The 20000-nt window shown below is 45.7% G+C and overlaps 1 protein-coding gene across 4 annotated transcripts in view; it reads right to left on the bottom strand.

The window, feature by feature from the left end:
• Window positions 1–20000, bottom strand: part of celf5a (cugbp, Elav-like family member 5a) — a 352295-nt gene that overhangs the window by 305918 nt on the left and 26377 nt on the right. For all 4 annotated transcript variants that reach the window (XM_087783230.1, XM_087783232.1, XM_087783233.1 and 1 more), the window contains exon 2: window positions 13575–13657. In XM_087783230.1, coding sequence (XP_087639356.1) covers window positions 13575–13657 — 83 coding nt within the window. The remainder of the gene's footprint in view (window positions 1–13574; window positions 13658–20000) is intronic.

Genomic DNA, 20000 nt, shown 5'->3' with positions numbered 1-20000 from the left:
ACCACATCTGACCACTACTGACCACATCTGACCACTACTGACCACATCTGACCACTACTGACCACAACTGACCACAACTGACCACATCTGACCACTACTGACCACAACTGACCACTACTGACCACATCTGACCACTACTGACCACAACTGACCACATCTGACCACTACTGACCACATCTGACCACATCTGACCACAGCCGACCACATCTGACCACTACTGACCACTACTGACCACATCTGACCACTACTGACCACAACTGACCACATCTGACCACTACTGACCACATCTGACCACATCTGACCACAACTGACCACATCTGACCACATCTGACCACAACTGACCACTACTGACCACATCTGACCACATCTGACCACTACTGACCACAACTGACCACATCTGACCACATCTGACCACAGCCGACCACATCTGACCACTACTGACCACAACTGACCACATCTGACCACTACTGACCACATCTGACCACATCTGACCACATCTGACCACAGCCGACCACAACTGACCACATCTGACCACTACTGACCACATCTGACCACCAGACTCCCAACAGACGCACAACAGACGCACAACAGACTCACACCTTCCTCTGGACCGAGAGGTCAAGTGTTGACACGACAGGAGCTCAGAAGCTGAAGCGTCATCTTCTTCCACGAGCCTCTCCTGCATCACTGCCAGCATCACTGCCAGCATCACTGCCTGCATCACTGCCAGCATCACTGCCTGCATCACTGCCTGCATCACTGCCTGCATCACTGCCAGCATCACTGCCAGCATCACTGCCTGCATCACTGCCAGCATCACTGCCAGCATCACTGCCTGCATCACTGCCAGCATCACTGCCAGCATCACTGCCTGCATCACTGCCAGCATCACTGCCTGCATCACTGCCTGCATCACTGCCTGCATCACTGCCTGCATCACTGCCAGCATCACTGCCTGCATCACTGCCTGCATCACTGCCAGCATCACTGCCTGCATCACTGCCAGCATCACTGGCAGCATCACTGCCTGCATCACTGCCAGCATCACTGCCAGCATCACTGCCTGCATCACTGCCTGCATCACTGCCTGCATCACTGCCTGCATCACTCCAGCTCTCCAGTCGCACAATCACCAGAGTCTGTGTGCAACACACACGACACACACACCGATAACCTGTGTTTTCACCGCTTCACGGTTTCTCTTAAGAAACTGTCGCGTCAAACAAATGTAAATTCAACAGCAAGTGTGAGTTTGATTGTGTTTGTTTATGTTGTTGTGTCTTTAATGATGTTTGTGTTTGTCTTTGTTTCAACAACTCAGCGAGAAAATGTGTCGTTAAAGAATCAGGTTTATTGTCGTGACGATTGTTGACGTCTATGATGTCAGTGACTGACGGGGAAACACTGACTTCTTCACGAGTCTCAACACGAGTCTGGTTTGAACCGGATTTAAGATCCTGAGTCCTGGTTCGAGTCAAGATCCAACACCTCGTCCTGGTCTGGAGAATCAGAGCGACTCGGATCAAAACAGGGGTGTTTAGGGTCGATGTTTAGGACGCTGTGAAGGACTGTTGCTGCTCAAGAAGGTTTCCTGAGGATCTTGTGAAAAGAGCTTCGACTCACTTCATCAGCACCAGTGATGTAAATATTTCCTCTTCCCTGCAAGTGTCGTCTCTCCTTCGTTCATTCGATCAGATCGAGCGTCACGACGACAGATAAATCCTACAGTTATCGGCGGAACGATGAACGAGCAGAAACAGTTGGTGGATTATGTAACGAGCAGAAGTGGCACATTTCCATCAGCAGTGTGTGATCTCAGCAGGAGGCCATGTGCACATGTTTCTCTGAACACATTCTGGAGCTGCTGAGTAGAGTCAGTGACGCCTGGAGACTGTCCTCCTCGTCCACCACATCTGATAAGTAGAGTCAGTGACGCCTGGAGACTGTCCTCCTCGTCCACCACATCTGATAAGTAGAGTCAGTGACGCCTGCGAGACTGTCCTCCTCGTCCACCACATCTGATGAGTAGAGTCAGTGACGCCTGCGAGACTGTCCTCCTCGTCCACCACATCTGATAAGTAGAGTCGGTGACGCCTGGAGACTGTCCTCCTCGTCCACCACATCTGATAAGTAGAGTCAGTGACGCCTGCGAGACTGTCCTCCTCGTCCACCACATCTGATAAGTAGAGTCAGTGACGCCTGCGAGACTGTCCTCCTCGTCCACCACATCTGATAAGTAGAGTCAGTGACGCCTGCGAGACTGTCCTCCTCGTCCACCACATCTGATAAGTAGAGTCAGTGACACCTGCGAGACTGTCCTCCTCGTCCACCACATCTGATAAGTAGAGTCAGTGACGCCTGCGAGACTGTCCTCCTCGTCCACCACATCTGATAAGTAGAGTCAGTGACACCTGCGAGACTGTCCTCCTCGTCCACCACATCTGATAAGTAGAGTCAGTGACGCCTGCGAGACTGTCCTCCTCGTCCACCACATCTGATAAGTAGAGTCAGTGACACCTGCGAGACTGTCCTCCTCGTCCACCACATCTGATAAGTAGAGTCAGTGACACCTGCGAGACTGTCCTCCTCGTCCACCACATCCGATAAGTAGAGTCAGTGAAGCCTTGAGACTGTCCTCCTCGTCCACCACATCTGATAAGTAGAGTCGGTGACGCCTGGAGACTGTCCTCCTCGTCCACCACATCTGATAAGTAGAGTCAGTGACGCCTGCGAGACTGTCCTCCTCGTCCACCACATCTGATAAGTAGAGTCAGTGACACCTGCGAGACTGTCCTCCTCGTCCACCACATCTGATAAGTAGAGTCAGTGACGCCTGCGAGACTGTCCTCCTCGTCCACCACATCTGATAAGTAGAGTCAGTGACGCCTGCGAGACTGTCCTCCTCGTCCACCACATCTGATAAGTAGAGTCAGTGACGCCTGCGAGACTGTCCTCCTCGTCCACCACATCTGATAAGAAGAGTCGGTGACGCCTGCGAGACTGTCCTCCTCGTCCACCACATCTGATAAGTAGAGTCGGTGACGCCTGCGAGACTGTCCTCCTCGTCCACCACATCTGATAAGTAGAGTCGGTGACGCCTGCGAGACTGTCCTCCTCGTCCACCACATCTGATAAGTAGAGTCGGTGACGCCTGGAGACTGTCCTCCTCGTCCACCACATCTGATAAGTAGAGTCAGTGACGCCTGCGAGACTGTCCTCCTCGTCCACCACATCTGATAAGTAGAGTCAGTGACGCCTGCGAGACTGTCCTCCTCGTCCACCACATCTGATAAGTAGAGTCAGTGACGCCTGCGAGACTGTCCTCCTCGTCCACCACATCTGATAAGTAGAGTCAGTGACACCTGCGAGACTGTCCTCCTCGTCCACCACATCTGATAAGTAGAGTCAGTGACGCCTGCGAGACTGTCCTCCTCGTCCACCACATCTGATAAGTAGAGTCAGTGACACCTGCGAGACTGTCCTCCTCGTCCACCACATCTGATAAGTAGAGTCAGTGACGCCTGCGAGACTGTCCTCCTCGTCCACCACATCTGATAAGTAGAGTCAGTGACACCTGCGAGACTGTCCTCCTCGTCCACCACATCTGATAAGTAGAGTCAGTGACACCTGCGAGACTGTCCTCCTCGTCCACCACATCCGATAAGTAGAGTCAGTGAAGCCTTGAGACTGTCCTCCTCGTCCACCACATCTGATAAGTAGAGTCGGTGACGCCTGGAGACTGTCCTCCTCGTCCACCACATCTGATAAGTAGAGTCAGTGACGCCTGCGAGACTGTCCTCCTCGTCCACCACATCTGATAAGTAGAGTCAGTGACACCTGCGAGACTGTCCTCCTCGTCCACCACATCTGATAAGTAGAGTCAGTGACGCCTGCGAGACTGTCCTCCTCGTCCACCACATCTGATAAGTAGAGTCAGTGACGCCTGCGAGACTGTCCTCCTCGTCCACCACATCTGATAAGTAGAGTCAGTGACGCCTGCGAGACTGTCCTCCTCGTCCACCACATCTGATAAGAAGAGTCGGTGACGCCTGCGAGACTGTCCTCCTCGTCCACCACATCTGATAAGTAGAGTCAGTGACACCTGCGAGACTGTCCTCCTCGTCCACCACATCTGATAAGTAGAGTCGGTGACGCCTGCGAGACTGTCCTCCTCGTCCACCACATCTGATAAGTAGAGTCAGTGACGCATGCGAGACTGTCCTCCTCGTCCACCACATCTGATAAGTAGAGTCAGTGACACCTGCGAGACTGTCCTCCTCGTCCACCACATCTGATAAGTAGAGTCGGTGACGCCTGCGAGACTGTCCTCCTCGTCCACCACATCTGATAAGTAGAGTCAGTGACACCTGCGAGACTGTCCTCCTCGTCCACCACATCTGATAAGTAGAGTCGGTGACACCTGCGAGACTGTCCTCCTCGTCCACCACATCTGATAAGTAGAGTCAGTGACACCTGTGAGACTGTCCTCCTCGTCCACCACATCTGATAAGTAGAGTCGGTGACACCTGCGAGACTGTCCTCCTCGTCCACCACATCTGATAAGTAGAGTCAGTGACACCTGCGAGACTGTCCTCCTCGTCCACCACATCTGATGAGTAGAGTCGGTGACGCCTGGAGACTGTCCTCCTCGTCCACCACATCTGATGAGTAGAGTCAGTGACGCCTGGAGACTGTCCTCCTCGTCCACCACATCTGATGAGTAGAGTCAGTGACGCCTGGAGACTGTCCTCCTCGTCCACCACATCTGATAAGTAGAGTCAGTGACGCCTGCGAGACTGTCCTCCTCGTCCACCACATCTGATGAGTAGAGTCAGTGACGCCTGGAGACTGTCCTCCTCGTCCACCACATCTGATGAGTAGAGTCAGTGACGCCTGGAGACTGTCCTCCTCGTCCACCACATCTGATAAGTAGAGTCAGTGACGCCTGCGAGACTGTCCTCCTCGTCCACCACATCTGATGAGTAGAGTCAGTGACGCCTGGAGACTGTCCTCCTCGTCCACCACATCTGATAAGTAGAGTCAGTGACACCTGCGAGACTGTCCTCCTCGTCCACCACATCTGATGAGTAGAGTCAGTGACACCTGCGAGACTGTCCTCCTCGTCCACCACATCTGATAAGTAGAGTCAGTGACGCCTGGAGACTGTCCTCCTCGTCCACCACATCTGATAAGTAGAGTCAGTGACGCCTGCGAGACTGTCCTCCTCGTCCACCACATCTGATAAGTAGAGTCAGTGACGCCTGCGAGACTGTCCTCCTCGTCCACCACATCTGATGAGTAGAGTCAGTGACACCTGCGAGACTGTCCTCCTCGTCCACCACATCTGATGAGTAGAGTCAGTGACACCTGCGAGACTGTCCTCCTCGTCCACCACATCTGATGAGTAGAGTCAGTGACACCTGCGAGACTGTCCTCCTCGTCCACCACATCTGATAAGTAGAGTCAGTGACACCTGCGAGACTGTCCTCCTCGTCCACCACATCTGATAAGTAGAGTCAGTGACGCCTGCGAGACTGTCCTCCTCGTCCACCACATCTGATAAGTAGAGTCAGTGACACCTGCGAGACTGTCCTCCTCGTCCACCACATCTGATGAGTAGAGTCAGTGACACCTGCGAGACTGTCATCCTCGTCCACCACATCTGATAAGTAGAGTCAGTGACGCCTGCGAGACTGTCCTCCTCGTCCACCACATCTGATAAGTAGAGTCAGTGACACCTGCGAGACTGTCCTCCTCGTCCACCACATCTGATAAGTAGAGTCAGTGACACCTGCGAGACTGTCCTCCTCGTCCACCACATCTGATAAGTAGAGTCAGTGACGCCTGCGAGACTGTCCTCCTCGTCCACCACATCTGATAAGTAGAGTCGGTGACGCCTGCGAGACTGTCCTCCTCGTCCACCACATCTGATAAGTAGAGTCAGTGACGCCTGCGAGACTGTCCTCCTCGTCCACCACATCTGATAAGTAGAGTCAGTGACACCTGCGAGACTGTCCTCCTCGTCCACCACATCTGATAAGTAGAGTCTGTGACGCCTGGAGACTGTCCTCCTCGTCCACCACATCTGATAAGTAGAGTCAGTGACACCTGCGAGACTGTCCTCCTCGTCCACCACATCTGATAAGTAGAGTCAGTGACACCTGCGAGACTGTCCTCCTCGTCCACCACATCTGATAAGTAGAGTCGGTGACGCCTGGAGACTGTCCTCCTCGTCCACCACATCTGATAAGTAGAGTCAGTGACGCCTGCGAGACTGTCCTCCTCGTCCACCACATCTGATAAGTAGAGTCAGTGACACCTGCGAGACTGTCCTCCTCGTCCACCACATCTGATGAGTAGAGTCAGTGACGCCTGCGAGACTGTCCTCCTCGTCCACCACATCTGATAAGTAGAGTCAGTGACACCTGCGAGACTGTTCTCCTCGTCCACCACATCTGATAAGTAGAGTCAGTGACGCCTGCGAGACTGTCCTCCTCGTCCACCACATCTGATAAGTAGAGTCAGTGACACCTGCGAGACTGTCCTCCTCGTCCACCACATCTGATGAGTAGAGTCAGTGACGCCTGCGAGACTGTCCTCCTCGTCCACCACATCTGATAAGTAGAGTCAGTGACGCCTGCGAGACTGTCCTCCTCGTCCACCACATCGGATAAGTAGAGTCAGTGACGCCTGCGAGACTGTCCTCCTCGTCCACCACATCTGATGAGTAGAGTCAGTGACACCTGCGAGACTGTCCTCCTCGTCCACCACATCTGATAAGTAGAGTCGGTGACGCCTGCGAGACTGTCCTCCTCGTCCACCACATCTGATAAGTAGAGTCAGTGACGCCTGCGAGACTGTCCTCCTCGTCCACCACATCTGATAAGTAGAGTCTGTGACGCCTGGAGACTGTCCTCCTCGTCCACCACATCTGATAAGTAGAGTCAGTGACACCTGCGAGACTGTCCTCCTCGTCCACCACATCTGATAAGTAGAGTCAGTGACACCTGCGAGACTGTCCTCCTCGTCCACCACATCTGATAAGTAGAGTCGGTGACGCCTGGAGACTGTCCTCCTCGTCCACCACATCTGATAAGTAGAGTCGGTGACGCCTGGAGACTGTCCTCCTCGTCCACCACATCTGATAAGTAGAGTCAGTGACGCCTGCGAGACTGTCCTCCTCGTCCACCACATCTGATAAGTAGAGTCAGTGACACCTGCGAGACTGTCCTCCTCGTCCACCACATCTGATAAGTAGAGTCAGTGACACCTGCGAGACTGTCCTCCTCGTCCACCACATCTGATAAGTAGAGTCAGTGACGCCTGCGAGACTGTCCTCCTCGTCCACCACATCTGATAAGTAGAGTCAGTGACACCTGCGAGACTGTTCTCCTCGTCCACCACATCTGATAAGTAGAGTCAGTGACGCCTGCGAGACTGTCCTCCTCGTCCACCACATCTGATGAGTAGAGTCAGTGACGCCTGCGAGACTGTCCTCCTCGTCCACCACATCTGATAAGTAGAGTCAGTGACACCTGCGAGACTGTCCTCCTCGTCCACCACATCTGATGAGTAGAGTCAGTGACGCCTGCGAGACTGTCCTCCTCGTCCACCACATCTGATAAGTAGAGTCAGTGACACCTGCGAGACTGTTCTCCTCGTCCACCACATCTGATAAGTAGAGTCAGTGACGCCTGCGAGACTGTCCTCCTCGTCCACCACATCTGATAAGTAGAGTCAGTGACGCCTGCGAGACTGTCCTCCTCGTCCACCACATCTGATAAGTAGAGTCAGTGACACCTGCGAGACTGTCCTCCTCGTCCACCACATCTGATAAGTAGAGTCAGTGACACCTGCGAGACTGTCCTCCTCGTCCACCACATCTGATAAGTAGAGTCAGTGACGCCTGCGAGACTGTCCTCCTCGTCCACCACATCTGATAAGTAGAGTCAGTGACACCTGCGAGACTGTTCTCCTCGTCCACCACATCTGATAAGTAGAGTCAGTGACGCCTGCGAGACTGTCCTCCTCGTCCACCACATCTGATGAGTAGAGTCAGTGACGCCTGCGAGACTGTCCTCCTCGTCCACCACATCTGATAAGTAGAGTCAGTGACACCTGCGAGACTGTTCTCCTCGTCCACCACATCTGATAAGTAGAGTCAGTGACGCCTGCGAGACTGTCCTCCTCGTCCACCACATCTGATAAGTAGAGTCAGTGACGCCTGCGAGACTGTCCTCCTCGTCCACCACATCTGATAAGTAGAGTCAGTGACACCTGCGAGACTGTTCTCCTCGTCCACCACATCTGATAAGTAGAGTCAGTGACACCTGCGAGACTGTCCTCCTCGTCCACCACATCTGATAAGTAGAGTCAGTGACACCTGCGAGACTGTCCTCCTCGTCCACCACATCTGATAAGTAGAGTCAGTGACACCTGCGAGACTGTCCTCCTCGTCCACCACATCTGATAAGTAGAGTCAGTGACACCTGCGAGACTGTCCTCCTCGTCCACCACATCTGATGAGTAGAGTCTGTGACGCCTGCGAGACTGTCCTCCTCGTCCACCACATCTGATAAGTAGAGTCTGTGACGCCTGCGAGACTGTCCTCCTCGTCCACCACATCTGATAAGTAGAGTCAGTGACGCCTGCGAGACTGTCCTCCTCGTCCACCACATCTGATGAGTAGAGTCAGTGACGCCTGCGAGACTGTCCTCCTCGTCCACCACATCTGATAAGTAGAGTCAGTGACACCTGCGAGACTGTTCTCCTCGTCCACCACATCTGATAAGTAGAGTCAGTGACGCCTGCGAGACTGTCCTCCTCGTCCACCACATCTGATAAGTAGAGTCAGTGACGCCTGCGAGACTGTCCTCCTCGTCCACCACATCTGATAAGTAGAGTCAGTGACACCTGCGAGACTGTCCTCCTCGTCCACCACATCTGCCAAGATGCCATCCAGCTCCAATCCATCAGTGGCTGCAGGAACCTCTTCCTCGCCCGACGAGCCCCGACACAGGTCACAGGTTCATATCGTCCATAATGAACGACACACGATCAATACGTGTCTGAAGAACATTTAACTCGTGACTCATTTCCTGACTGTTGTGATTGACACACGTCTGATCCGATCAAATCCCTCTGATGATGACATTTTCTGCCTTTGTGTTGTTGTTTTAAGTATTTTTTGTTTTTATCTTCCAATTTAAATTTTTGAGAATATTCTTATATATTTTTTTTTATAATTTTCATCCTATTTATGTTTTTCGTGCAAATTTTATTCACTTTTTTCTTGCAAATTTAATTTATGTTTTTTGTGCAAATTTAATTTATGGTTTTCTTGCAATTTTTTGTTTTTGGTGCAAATTTAATTTATGTTTTTCGTGCAAATTTAATTCAATTTTTTTTGTGCAAATTTAATTCATGTTTTTTGTGCAAATTTAACTTAATTTTGTTTTTGGAATGAGGTCCCTGGCAGAGGTATCCACTGTGTCGGTGCTTTTCTAGTTCATGAACATAATTTTCTGTCAACAGATGAAATTTTTGAATCAATTTAAAAGGGAAGAGTTTAAAAAATTCAGTGAGATATGAATCAGAGTCGATGGTTTTTGATGCTTTTCCCTGGAGAAAAAAAAAGCGTCTTTTTCAACACAGCCTTGAGGTTGCGAGTGCAGATCCTCCTCAACATGTTTGCTCGACGCTCTCTTCACACTCGTTTCTAAGTGAAGGTGAAAAGAAATGAGCAGCCGAGCGACTCATATCTGACACACTTCACTGCCTCCTGTTGTAGTTCCATGACACTCTTTCAGGGAGTGGAGAGAGGGAGGAGAGGGAGGAGGTGCAGAGGGAGAGAGAGAGAGAGAGAGGGAGAGAGAGAGAGAGAGAGAGAGAGAGAGAGAGAGAGAGAGAGAGGGCGAAGGAGGAGAGGGAGTAGGTGCAGAGAGAGAGGGAGAGAGTGAGAGAGAGAGAGAGAGAGAGGGAGAGAGAGAGAGGGCGAAGGAGGAGAGGGAGTAGGTGCAGAGGGAGAGGGAGAGAGAGAGAAGGAGAGAGAGACAGAGAGACAGAGAGAGAGAGGAAGAGAGAGAGGAAGAGAGAGAAAGAGAGGGCGAGGGAGTAGGTGCAGAGAGAGAGAGAGGGAGAGAGAGAGGGAGAGAGAAAGAGAGAGGGAGAGGGAGAGAGAGAGAGCGAGAGAGGGAGGAGGTGCAGAGGGAGAGAGAGAGAGAGAGGGAGGAGGTGCAGAGGGAGAGAAAGAGAGAGAGAGAGAGAGGACAGAGGGAGAGAGAGAGAGAGAGGGAGGAGGTGCAGAGGGAGAGAGAGAGGGAGGAGGTGCAGAGAGAGAGAGAGAGAGGGGAGAGGGAGGAGGTGCAGAGAGAGAAAGAGAGAGAGAGAGAGGGAGAGAGAGAGGGAGAGAGAGAGAGAGAGATGGAGAGAGAGAGAGAGAGAGATGGAGAGAGAGAGAGAGGGAGAGAGGGAGAGAGAGAGAGAGGGGACAGAGGGAGAGAGAGAGAGAGAGAGCGAGAGAGAGAGAGAGAGAGAATAGGAAGCAGGACAGTGAGCTACAAGGATGTGTCGTCTGTTGATGTACGACACGTCAACACGTGTGCGAGGTGAGCAAATGATAAATAGATTTACCGTATATTTCGCACTATAAGGCGCACTTAAAAGCCCTTAAACTTCTCAAAAAACGACAGAGCGCCTTATATATGAACATTACCTGGTGAGTGACTTGTTTACAAACACTTTCTTGACTCTGCGCCGACTGAGTTGACACGCCGTGGGCGGGATTACGTCATTGTGTCATCGCGGGGTGGGATTGAAAGTGCACGTCTCGTCACAGCGTACGGCTATGGAGTGATATTACTGCCACAAGTTTGAGCGAGTGTGTCTTGGTTGTTGTAAACTCAAAATCACGCTGCTGCGTTCAACACGTCATGCACGTGCACTCTAGCCGTCATACACGCGCTCAACTTCCCTGCTGCTCAACATTTGTCTCACAACACCAGTCTCACGAGCTGCTGCTTGAAGACTTTTAAACATCATCTGAACATCGTTACCATGGGAGTGAACAAAGTTGTCAGAACGCTTAATAAAGTTTGACTTAATCGGACTGTTTTGTTGACGTTCCCTTTAGCTCAGCTTTACCTAGAGGATGATAACACAACCCCAGTCAAACGTTTGTATCTTTTATTCTATGCGCCTTATAATCCGGTGCAAACTATTTATGAAAACACTTCAAAAACACACCATTCATTGAAGGTGCGCCTTATAGTGCGGAAAATAAGGTAAACAAGAAGTAAACAAATTATGTTTTTTGTTCGTGCCGAGCAGGAATTTTTCTGAAACATCCAACAATCGTTGAGCTTTAACGGGGAATTTATTCAAGTTAAGATAAATAAATAAATAATAAATAATTCAACTTCTGCTCGGTGTAAAACGTATCTCAGTACTTCATATGAAAACACACACACTATCTCTACACACTATACACACACTATGAAGCAGCTCGTGGTCACATGACACTCTCAGACTCTCCAGGCGTTGAAGTTACTTTGTGATAAGAGAATTAAAAGTGAAATCATGACTGTTTAAAATAAACCATTTCAGGTCAAAGGTTACACACTGTTGCCTTAAAGCCACGAGACACCGACACACACAAGAACACACTCTGGACGACACTTTTTCAACACCCCTGCAGCCACAACTACACACACTCTCTACATCAATACACTGATGCGACCAACACTACCGTTAGAGCGCCACCTAGTGACGTGGACACACAAATTGAGTCCAGGATAACACAAAGACAAAAGAGTGACGACACAATGACACAAAAGAGGAGTGAGTTGAACTTTCTGTCGCTCATTTATTTATCTTATCCTCCTCCAGTAGCTCCGGCCTCGCGCTCGCAGGATTAAACATCTTTTATTTGTTGGAGAGAAGAAGAAGAAGTTACTGCTGGAGAGGAAGGTCTGCAGGGGTTCCTTGACTTGATCCCACCATGTTGAGCATCACGTCTCAGCGTGAAGCCACTTCTGAGCCTCGCTCTGTTGTCTTTACACTCCAGTGATCGGTCGCCACGAGCCTCGGAGGTCACGATACGAAAAGAGCGGTCGATGGATTTTGTGCTGACACCACGTTTCTGTTTGAGCATTTTATCAACTTGTATTTATTTTCGTTTAACCTTAAGATCTTAATACCAGCTGTTTAGGACACCCTGGACAGCTTCCCAGTGCATCGCAGACCACAGTCAATAGAGGAACGACGCTCGCTCGTTTGTTCATGTTTGTGTTGCAATTAAACTTCCAGCCTCTAGATGGCAGCAATAGTTACGTCCTTCACTGCTAAACACCAGAGTCAAGTACTGGACAATACTACACATATATACTTGTTACTACACTATCACAACACCAGAGTCAAGTACTGGACAATACTACACATATATACTTGTTACTACACTATCACAACACCAGAGTCAAGTACTGGACAATACTACACATATATACTTGTTACTACACTATCACAACACCAGAGGCAAGTACTAGAAAATACTACACATATATACTTGTTACTACACTATCACAACACCAGAGTCAAGTACTGGACAATACTACACATATATACTTGTTACTACACTATCACAACACCAGAGTAAAGTACTGGACAATACTACACATATATAATTGCTACTACACTATCACACCACCAGAGTCCAGTACTGGACAATACTACACATATATACTTGTTACTACACTATCACAACACCAGAGTCAAGTACTGGACAATACTACACATATATACTTGTTACTACACTATCACAACACCAGAGTCAAGTACTGGACAATACTACACATATATACTTGTTACTACACTATCACAACACCAGAGTCAAGTACTGGACAATACTACACATATATACTTGTTACTACACTATCACAACACCAGAGTCAAGTACTGGACAATACTACACATATATACTTGTTACTACACTATCACAACACCAGAGTCAAGTACTGGACAATACTACACATATATATTTGTTACTACACTATCACAACACCAGAGTCAAGTACTGGACAATACTACACATATATACTTGTTACTACACTATCACAACACCAGAGTCAAGTACTGGACAATACTACACATATATACTTGTTACTACACTATCACAACACCAGAGTCAAGTACTGGACAATACTACACATATATACTTGTTACTACACTATCACGATATATCGTATCATTGTATCGTGATATCAACACACTCTCGACAAACACACACCTCTACTCAGAACCAGAAGCTGTTTTAGGCGGGAATAGAACCAACAGCCTTCATTGGCACGAGCTGATAAATCACCAACATTCCAACAGTCTTTAAATCCTGAAACACGTCGTGAGAACTTTGCCTGCAGAGCGAGAATCTGACGCCATCGATTAAATGTTCCGTCTCTGAATAGTTTATGAGCAGCTCGGCAGCTGGTGCGAGTCGGTGCAGATGGCGGCACTGACCACTGCGGTGGCAGCAGCAGCGACACGAGGGAGTGGGAGGTCGGAGGTCGCAGGACGACACTTACCCCTGGCAGCGTCTTCTGCTCGTGGAGGGCGTTCTGGGCCTTGATGGCCGACTCGCGGGCGCAGTAGGTTAGAAACGCACAGCCTGGGAGGAGAGAGAGAAGGAACATCAATCACATCATCTGGAAAAGTCGGAAATATTCTCGACAAGTCGGCATGAGAGGAAGTGAACGTCAGACCAAAGAAAACATGGTTGTACTTAGTAATGGTTGAATATCAAAGTACACTTCATTTTTATTGTATTTATATAGAATCTTTCAGTGTCAGAAGGTGCTGTATATTAAATAAGATTCATTTAAAAATGGTAAAAAACATTTTAAAAAAAACACAATAACAATAGGATAGCACGTTTTTTTTTTAAATATCATAATAGTGTATTTCTTGAAGTACATGAACATTTTTTCATGTCCAGATACTCCGAAATATTCCTTCAGAGTTAACTTTTATTTCACATTTTCTTATGATTCCTCTTAATCCAATGAAAATAAAAGTCTTACATAGAAATCATGATTTATGTCTGACCCACAGTTTTACATCTTCATATTCTGGCTATTACAAAGACCCTGTTTCTTTAAGTGCTATCCCAAATAACACCAACCAAAACCCATCCAGGAGACAAAGTCTCTAGAAAGTCACCTTTTTAACCAGATTTCCATGAGCTCGACTTCAAAACACACGACCATTAACATGAACATGGATTATTTTGATTATTTCGACAAAGTTCATTTTGTAAATTGAATAATATACTTGTTATCTTAGCCTGTACTCAGATAACAATGTGAGCTGTGGTGATATTTAACGCACATGAAAACCAAATATATAATCATTTTTTAAGATATTTATTTTTCCAACTGTTGTAACAACAAAACTTAAATTGAAGGGTTGATTTGGTTAGCTTAGCTAGTTGATAGCAGAGCATATTAACCACATTGGAATACAATAAACAAGCCGTTTTTAAATCTTTTTTTTTCAACTCTAATGTAACTGAGCCTATCTTCACCTTGTGGTCCTCCTTCGACATTGTAACTCTGGCTGATATTTCAGCACCGGTGAACAAGATGAAACCCTCCTCTCGCTCGTCATTGGCCCCTGAGTTACCAAAATGATTAACCTCTCCCTTTCCACGGTGGTTTTTCCCAATGCATTTAAAAGAACATTTTACATTTCAATGGTATACTTGGTTAGCTTAGTTAGTCGATAGCAGTACTAGCTGTAGTGATTTTTAACACCTTGGAACTGTTGTATTTTTGGAAAAAATCAAAAAGTCTAAGAAGTTGTTCATCTCAGTTTGAGTGAATATATATTTAAAGTTTTTGTTTGGAATTATCAATATTTTGGGTCGTGTTCAGATGTAATGATCTGAAGATTTGACCCCAGAGTAACAATTAAAAGAGGAATATTAATCTTTATTATTGTAATTATTAACAGGAGTTTAAGATGAAGACGCTCAAACATTTCTGGATTATCTTTACAAATACAAAGTGGAAATGATGCTGTTTTGCAAGTTGATGTTGAAAAAACCCTTTGTTTGTTTGGTGGACATGTTGTTATGATGGTTTTAGCGCGACGTTAGCGACGGAGAGAGAAGGTCAGAGAAGCAGAGGCTGGAGGTTGATGGTTCGATTCTCCAGTGTGTGACTCGCTGCTGTTCATCCTCGTGCACGTTCACTCAAACACACGCATGTGACGCACGTGCACAACAGATACACAACAACATCTGTCAGATAGAAGGCAGGTCTGAATGTATAGATGGAGGGAGTCGACTCATGACCTTTCTGTGTGGAGTGTGTATGTTCTCCCAGTGTTGTGTGGGTTTACTCCGGACACTCCGGTTTCCTCCCACAGTCCAAATACATACAGAGGTTGTTCGAGAACTTGGGGAAATTGTATGTAGGTGTGAGTGTGTGTGTGAATGGTTGTCTGTCTTTGTGTGTCCTGAGACTGACTGGCATCCTGTCCAGGGTGTCCCCTGCCTCACCACCAAAGAAGCTGGTTTAGACTCCAGCCCGGCCTGAGACCCCCATAAGAGAATAAGCGGTAGAATATAGATGGATGGAATAACCAGCAAAATATAATGATCTATTCCTCGTCCAGCTTTGAACATTGGTCCTGAAAAAGTAGCTTAAATATTAGTAGGAATCAAACTACACAAATATTAGTGGGAATCAAACTACACAAATATTAGTAGGAATCAAACTACACAAATATTAGTAGGAATCAAACTACACAAATATTAGTGGGAATCAAACTACACAAATATTAGTAGGAATCAAACTACACAAATATTAGTAGGAATCAAACTACACAAATATCAGTAGGAATCAAACTACACAAATATTAGTAGGAATCAAACTACACAAATATTAGTAGGAATCAAACTACACAAATATTAGTAGGAATCAAACTACACAAATATCAGTAGGAATCAAACTACACAAATATTAGTAGGAATCAAACTACACAAATATTAGTAGGAATCAAACTACACAAATATTAGTAGGAATCAAACTACACAAATATCAGTAGGAATCAAACTACACAAATATTAGTAGGAATCAAACTACACAAATATTAGTAGGAATCAAACTACACAAATATTAGTAGGAATCAAACTACACAAATATCAGTAGGAATCAAACTACACAAATATCAGTAGGAATCAAACTACACAAATATTAGTAGGAATCAAACTACACAAATATTAGTAGGAATCAAACTACACAAATATCAGTAGGAATCAAACTACACAAATATTAGTAGGAATCAAACTACACAAATATTAGTAGGAATCAAACTACACAAATATTAGTAGGAATCAAACTACACAAATATGAGTAGGAATCAAACTACACAAATATCAGTAGGAATCAAACTACACAAATATTAGTAGGAATCAAACTACACAAATATTAGTAGGAATCAAACTACACAAATATCAGTAGGAATCAAACTACACAAATATTAGTAGGAATCAAACTACACAAATATTAGTAGGAATCAAACTACACAAATATTAGTAGGAATCAAACTACACAAATATTAGTAGGAATCAAACTACACAAATATTAGTAGGAATCAAACTACACAAATATTAGTAGGAATCAAACTACACAAATATTAGTAGGAATCAAACTACACAAATATTAGTAGGAATCAAACTACACAAATATCAGTAGGAATCAAACTACACAAATATTAGTAGGAATCAAACTACACAAATATTAGTAGGAATCAAACTACACAAATATCAGTAGGAATCAAACTACACAAATATCAGTAGGAATCAAACATCATTGTTAATTTACATAGAATCAGATCTTTGTAAACCAAAATTTTCCAAACAAACGATAAACTTTATATTTAAGGAACAGGATCAATTCATAGAAATTAGAAAAGAAAAAGTAAGAACTTATTAAACATATTATTTTCATGGATAACTGCACCATTTAACCAGCTTAACTGACCAACTAACTAGTGGACTCGTCGTTCTGGACTAAATCAAGACAGGAAATGAGCTGGAAAACCAACGTTGAAGCTGCGAGAGAAACGTCTTTTCAAACACCTGCAGCTCATTTCACGACGAATCATATTCTTTTTGTTCAGATGCAGTTCAACCCCCGGAGCCGTCGCTGTGTGACAGCGTTCACGGGAGGTCGTGACCCGGGAGGTCGTGACCCGGGAGGTCGTGACCCGGGAGGTCGTGACCCGGGAGGTCGTGACCCGGGAGGTCGTCACCCGGGAGGTCGTGACCCGGGAGGTCGTGACCCGGGAGGTCGTGACCCGGGAGGTCGTGACCCGGCAGGTCGTGACCCGGGAGGTCGTGACCCAGGAGGTCGTGACCCAGGAGGTCGTGACCCCACATACTGATGGAATAATGTTTGATAAAAACATGTATCAAAGAATCACAGCAGCGAGGTCGTCAGAGATGGAAGTTAATGTGTGAAAATAAATGATTTAAAAGCAAGAACGGACGCAATCAAAACAGCTGATTTGGTCTTTAAAGATTAAAGTCAGTAAGTAATGGTTACTTTAACGATGTTTCTGGACCAGGGTCACAAAGCGCTTAAACAATCAAAACAATATTCAATAAAGTATATACTTTAAAGATCAAGATAATACTGAGACAAACACAAGAGTCTCAGAGAATCAAGGAAAAGCTCAAATAAAAGTGTCTTGAGATGTTTCTTGAAGGAGTCAGTAGATCATCAAACACAGATGTTTCTTGAAGGAGTCAGTAGATCATCAAACACACATGTTTCTTGAAGGAGTCAGTAGATCATCAAACACAGATGTTTCTTGAAGGAGTCAGTAGATCATCAAACACACATGTTTCTTGAAGGAGTCAGTAGATCATCAAACACAGATGTTTCTTGAAGGAGTCAGTAGATCATCAAACACAGATGTTTCTTGAAGGAGTCAGTAGATCATCAAACACAGATGTTTCTTGAAGGAGTCAGTAGATCATCAAACACAGATGTTTCTTGAAGGAGTCAGTAGATCATCAAACACAGATGTTTCTTGAAGGAGTCAGTAGATCATCAAACACAGATGTTTCTTGAAGGAGTCAGTAGATCATCAAACACAGATGTTTCTTGAAGGAGTCAGTAGATCATCAAACACAGATGTTTCTTGAAGGAGTCAGTAGATCATCAAACACAGATGTTTCTTGAAGGAGTCAGTAGATCATCAAACACACATGTTTCTTGAAGGAGTCAGTAGATCATCAAACACAGATGTTTCTTGAAGGAGTCAGTAGATCATCAAACACAGAGATGGTTCCAAAGCTTAGGAGCAACAGTCTGGAAGGATTTCTCTCCTCTGGTCCAGAAGTTCAGGAACCATCAGTAGATTCTGATCCACAGACCTCAGAGCCCGAGCTGGGGTGTAAGTCTGGATCAGATCATGAAGGTCTGACCATGAATAGATCTGAAAGTAAGAACCTGATTTTTAAAATGATCCTGAAAGAAACTAGTGAAGAGTTTGAAGGAGAAATGTGAGTTCTTCTACTAGAGCGGCCAGTGAAGAGTTTGAAGGAGAAATGTGAGTTCTTCTACTAGAGCAGCCAGTGAAGAGTTTGAAGGAGAAATGTGAGTTCTTCTACTAGAGCAGCCAGTGAAGAGTTTGAAGGAGAAATGTGAGTTCTTCTACTAGAGCGGCTCAGAATTCTGGCTGCAGAGTTTAGTATGAACTGCAGACGAGACACATCCTTCTTGTTCAGACACAAAATAAACTGTTACAATAGTCCAGACGAGAAGAAACAAACGCATGGATTATAAGATCCAGATCATGTTCCAACAACATTTTCCTAAGTTTAGAGATTTTTCTCAGTTGAAGGAAACAGTTTCTGGTCAGTTTTCTACAGTGTTGAACAAGAGACATGTCTTTATCAAATACAACACCCAGGTCTCTCAGGCTCAGTTTGACAGACTGACATAAGTCACTCAAGTACTGACTCAACCCTGAACTTTATCATCATCAACAATAACCAGAGTTTCAGTTTTGTCCACATTTAGCTTCAAAGTGTTTTTTTCACTCATTGTTTGATTTCTAGCAACAATTGACTAAGTTCATCCTCTGGGGCTCAGTTGGATCAACAGAGCAGTAGAGCTGGATGTCATCAGCAAACATGTGATAAGAAACATCAGGACTGAATGATTTGACCGAGAGGAATCAAGTTCAGCAAAAACCATAGAGGACCCAGAACAGAACCTTGAGGGACTCCACACAACAGATGATTCAGACCTCATTTGATTGACAGATACACTGAAACTGCCCAGAAAGGTAAGACGAGAACCTTTGTAACCCAGACTTTGATCTACTTAAATCTGACATTGATGTCAGCTTCACAAAAGTCATGACATGTTGAGAAGAAGTGAAGCGAGAGACAAAAAAAACAGAAAAACAGACAATGATTCTCATGAAAAACAGAAATATAATAAGCAGAAAAACTCATAAAAGTTATTATTCCAAATATAAGATGAATAATTAGAATTGAAATAAAATGATCTAGAAAACGACATTAAGTACAATATACAGAATATTAATAAACACAAAAAACAAAGATCATCACTGAAAAAAAAGATTTGCACAAATATACAGAAAAGAGATTATCATGAGAAAATGAACTATGATAAGAATAACAAGGTAATCAATTGAAACTCAATCTTTATTTAAAAAACGGTCAAACAATGTGTTCAGCATTATTTATTTTTACTTCTTTTCATGGAGTTTGTTCTTTGTTTGCTCGAAGCGAATCGTTTTTATGTTTTTGTTTTGTTGCTTTACTTGACTAATGCAGCCCCGAAGACTGTGGAAGGAAAAACGTTGTTTTGCGCTTCCAGACTTGTTTGTTAATGTTCGCAGAATAAATGAATAACAACAAAACACAAACACCAACCCCTTTTAAATGTGGCTCTTAATGTAAGGCT

This window comes from Callionymus lyra, chromosome 2 (genome assembly GCF_982586985.1).
Source record: "Callionymus lyra chromosome 2, fCalLyr1.hap1.1, whole genome shotgun sequence".
Taxonomy (NCBI): domain Eukaryota; kingdom Metazoa; phylum Chordata; class Actinopteri; order Syngnathiformes; family Callionymidae; genus Callionymus; species Callionymus lyra.
The sequence above is the reverse complement of the archived record's forward strand: the minus strand, read 5'-3'. Positions and strand labels throughout refer to the sequence as shown.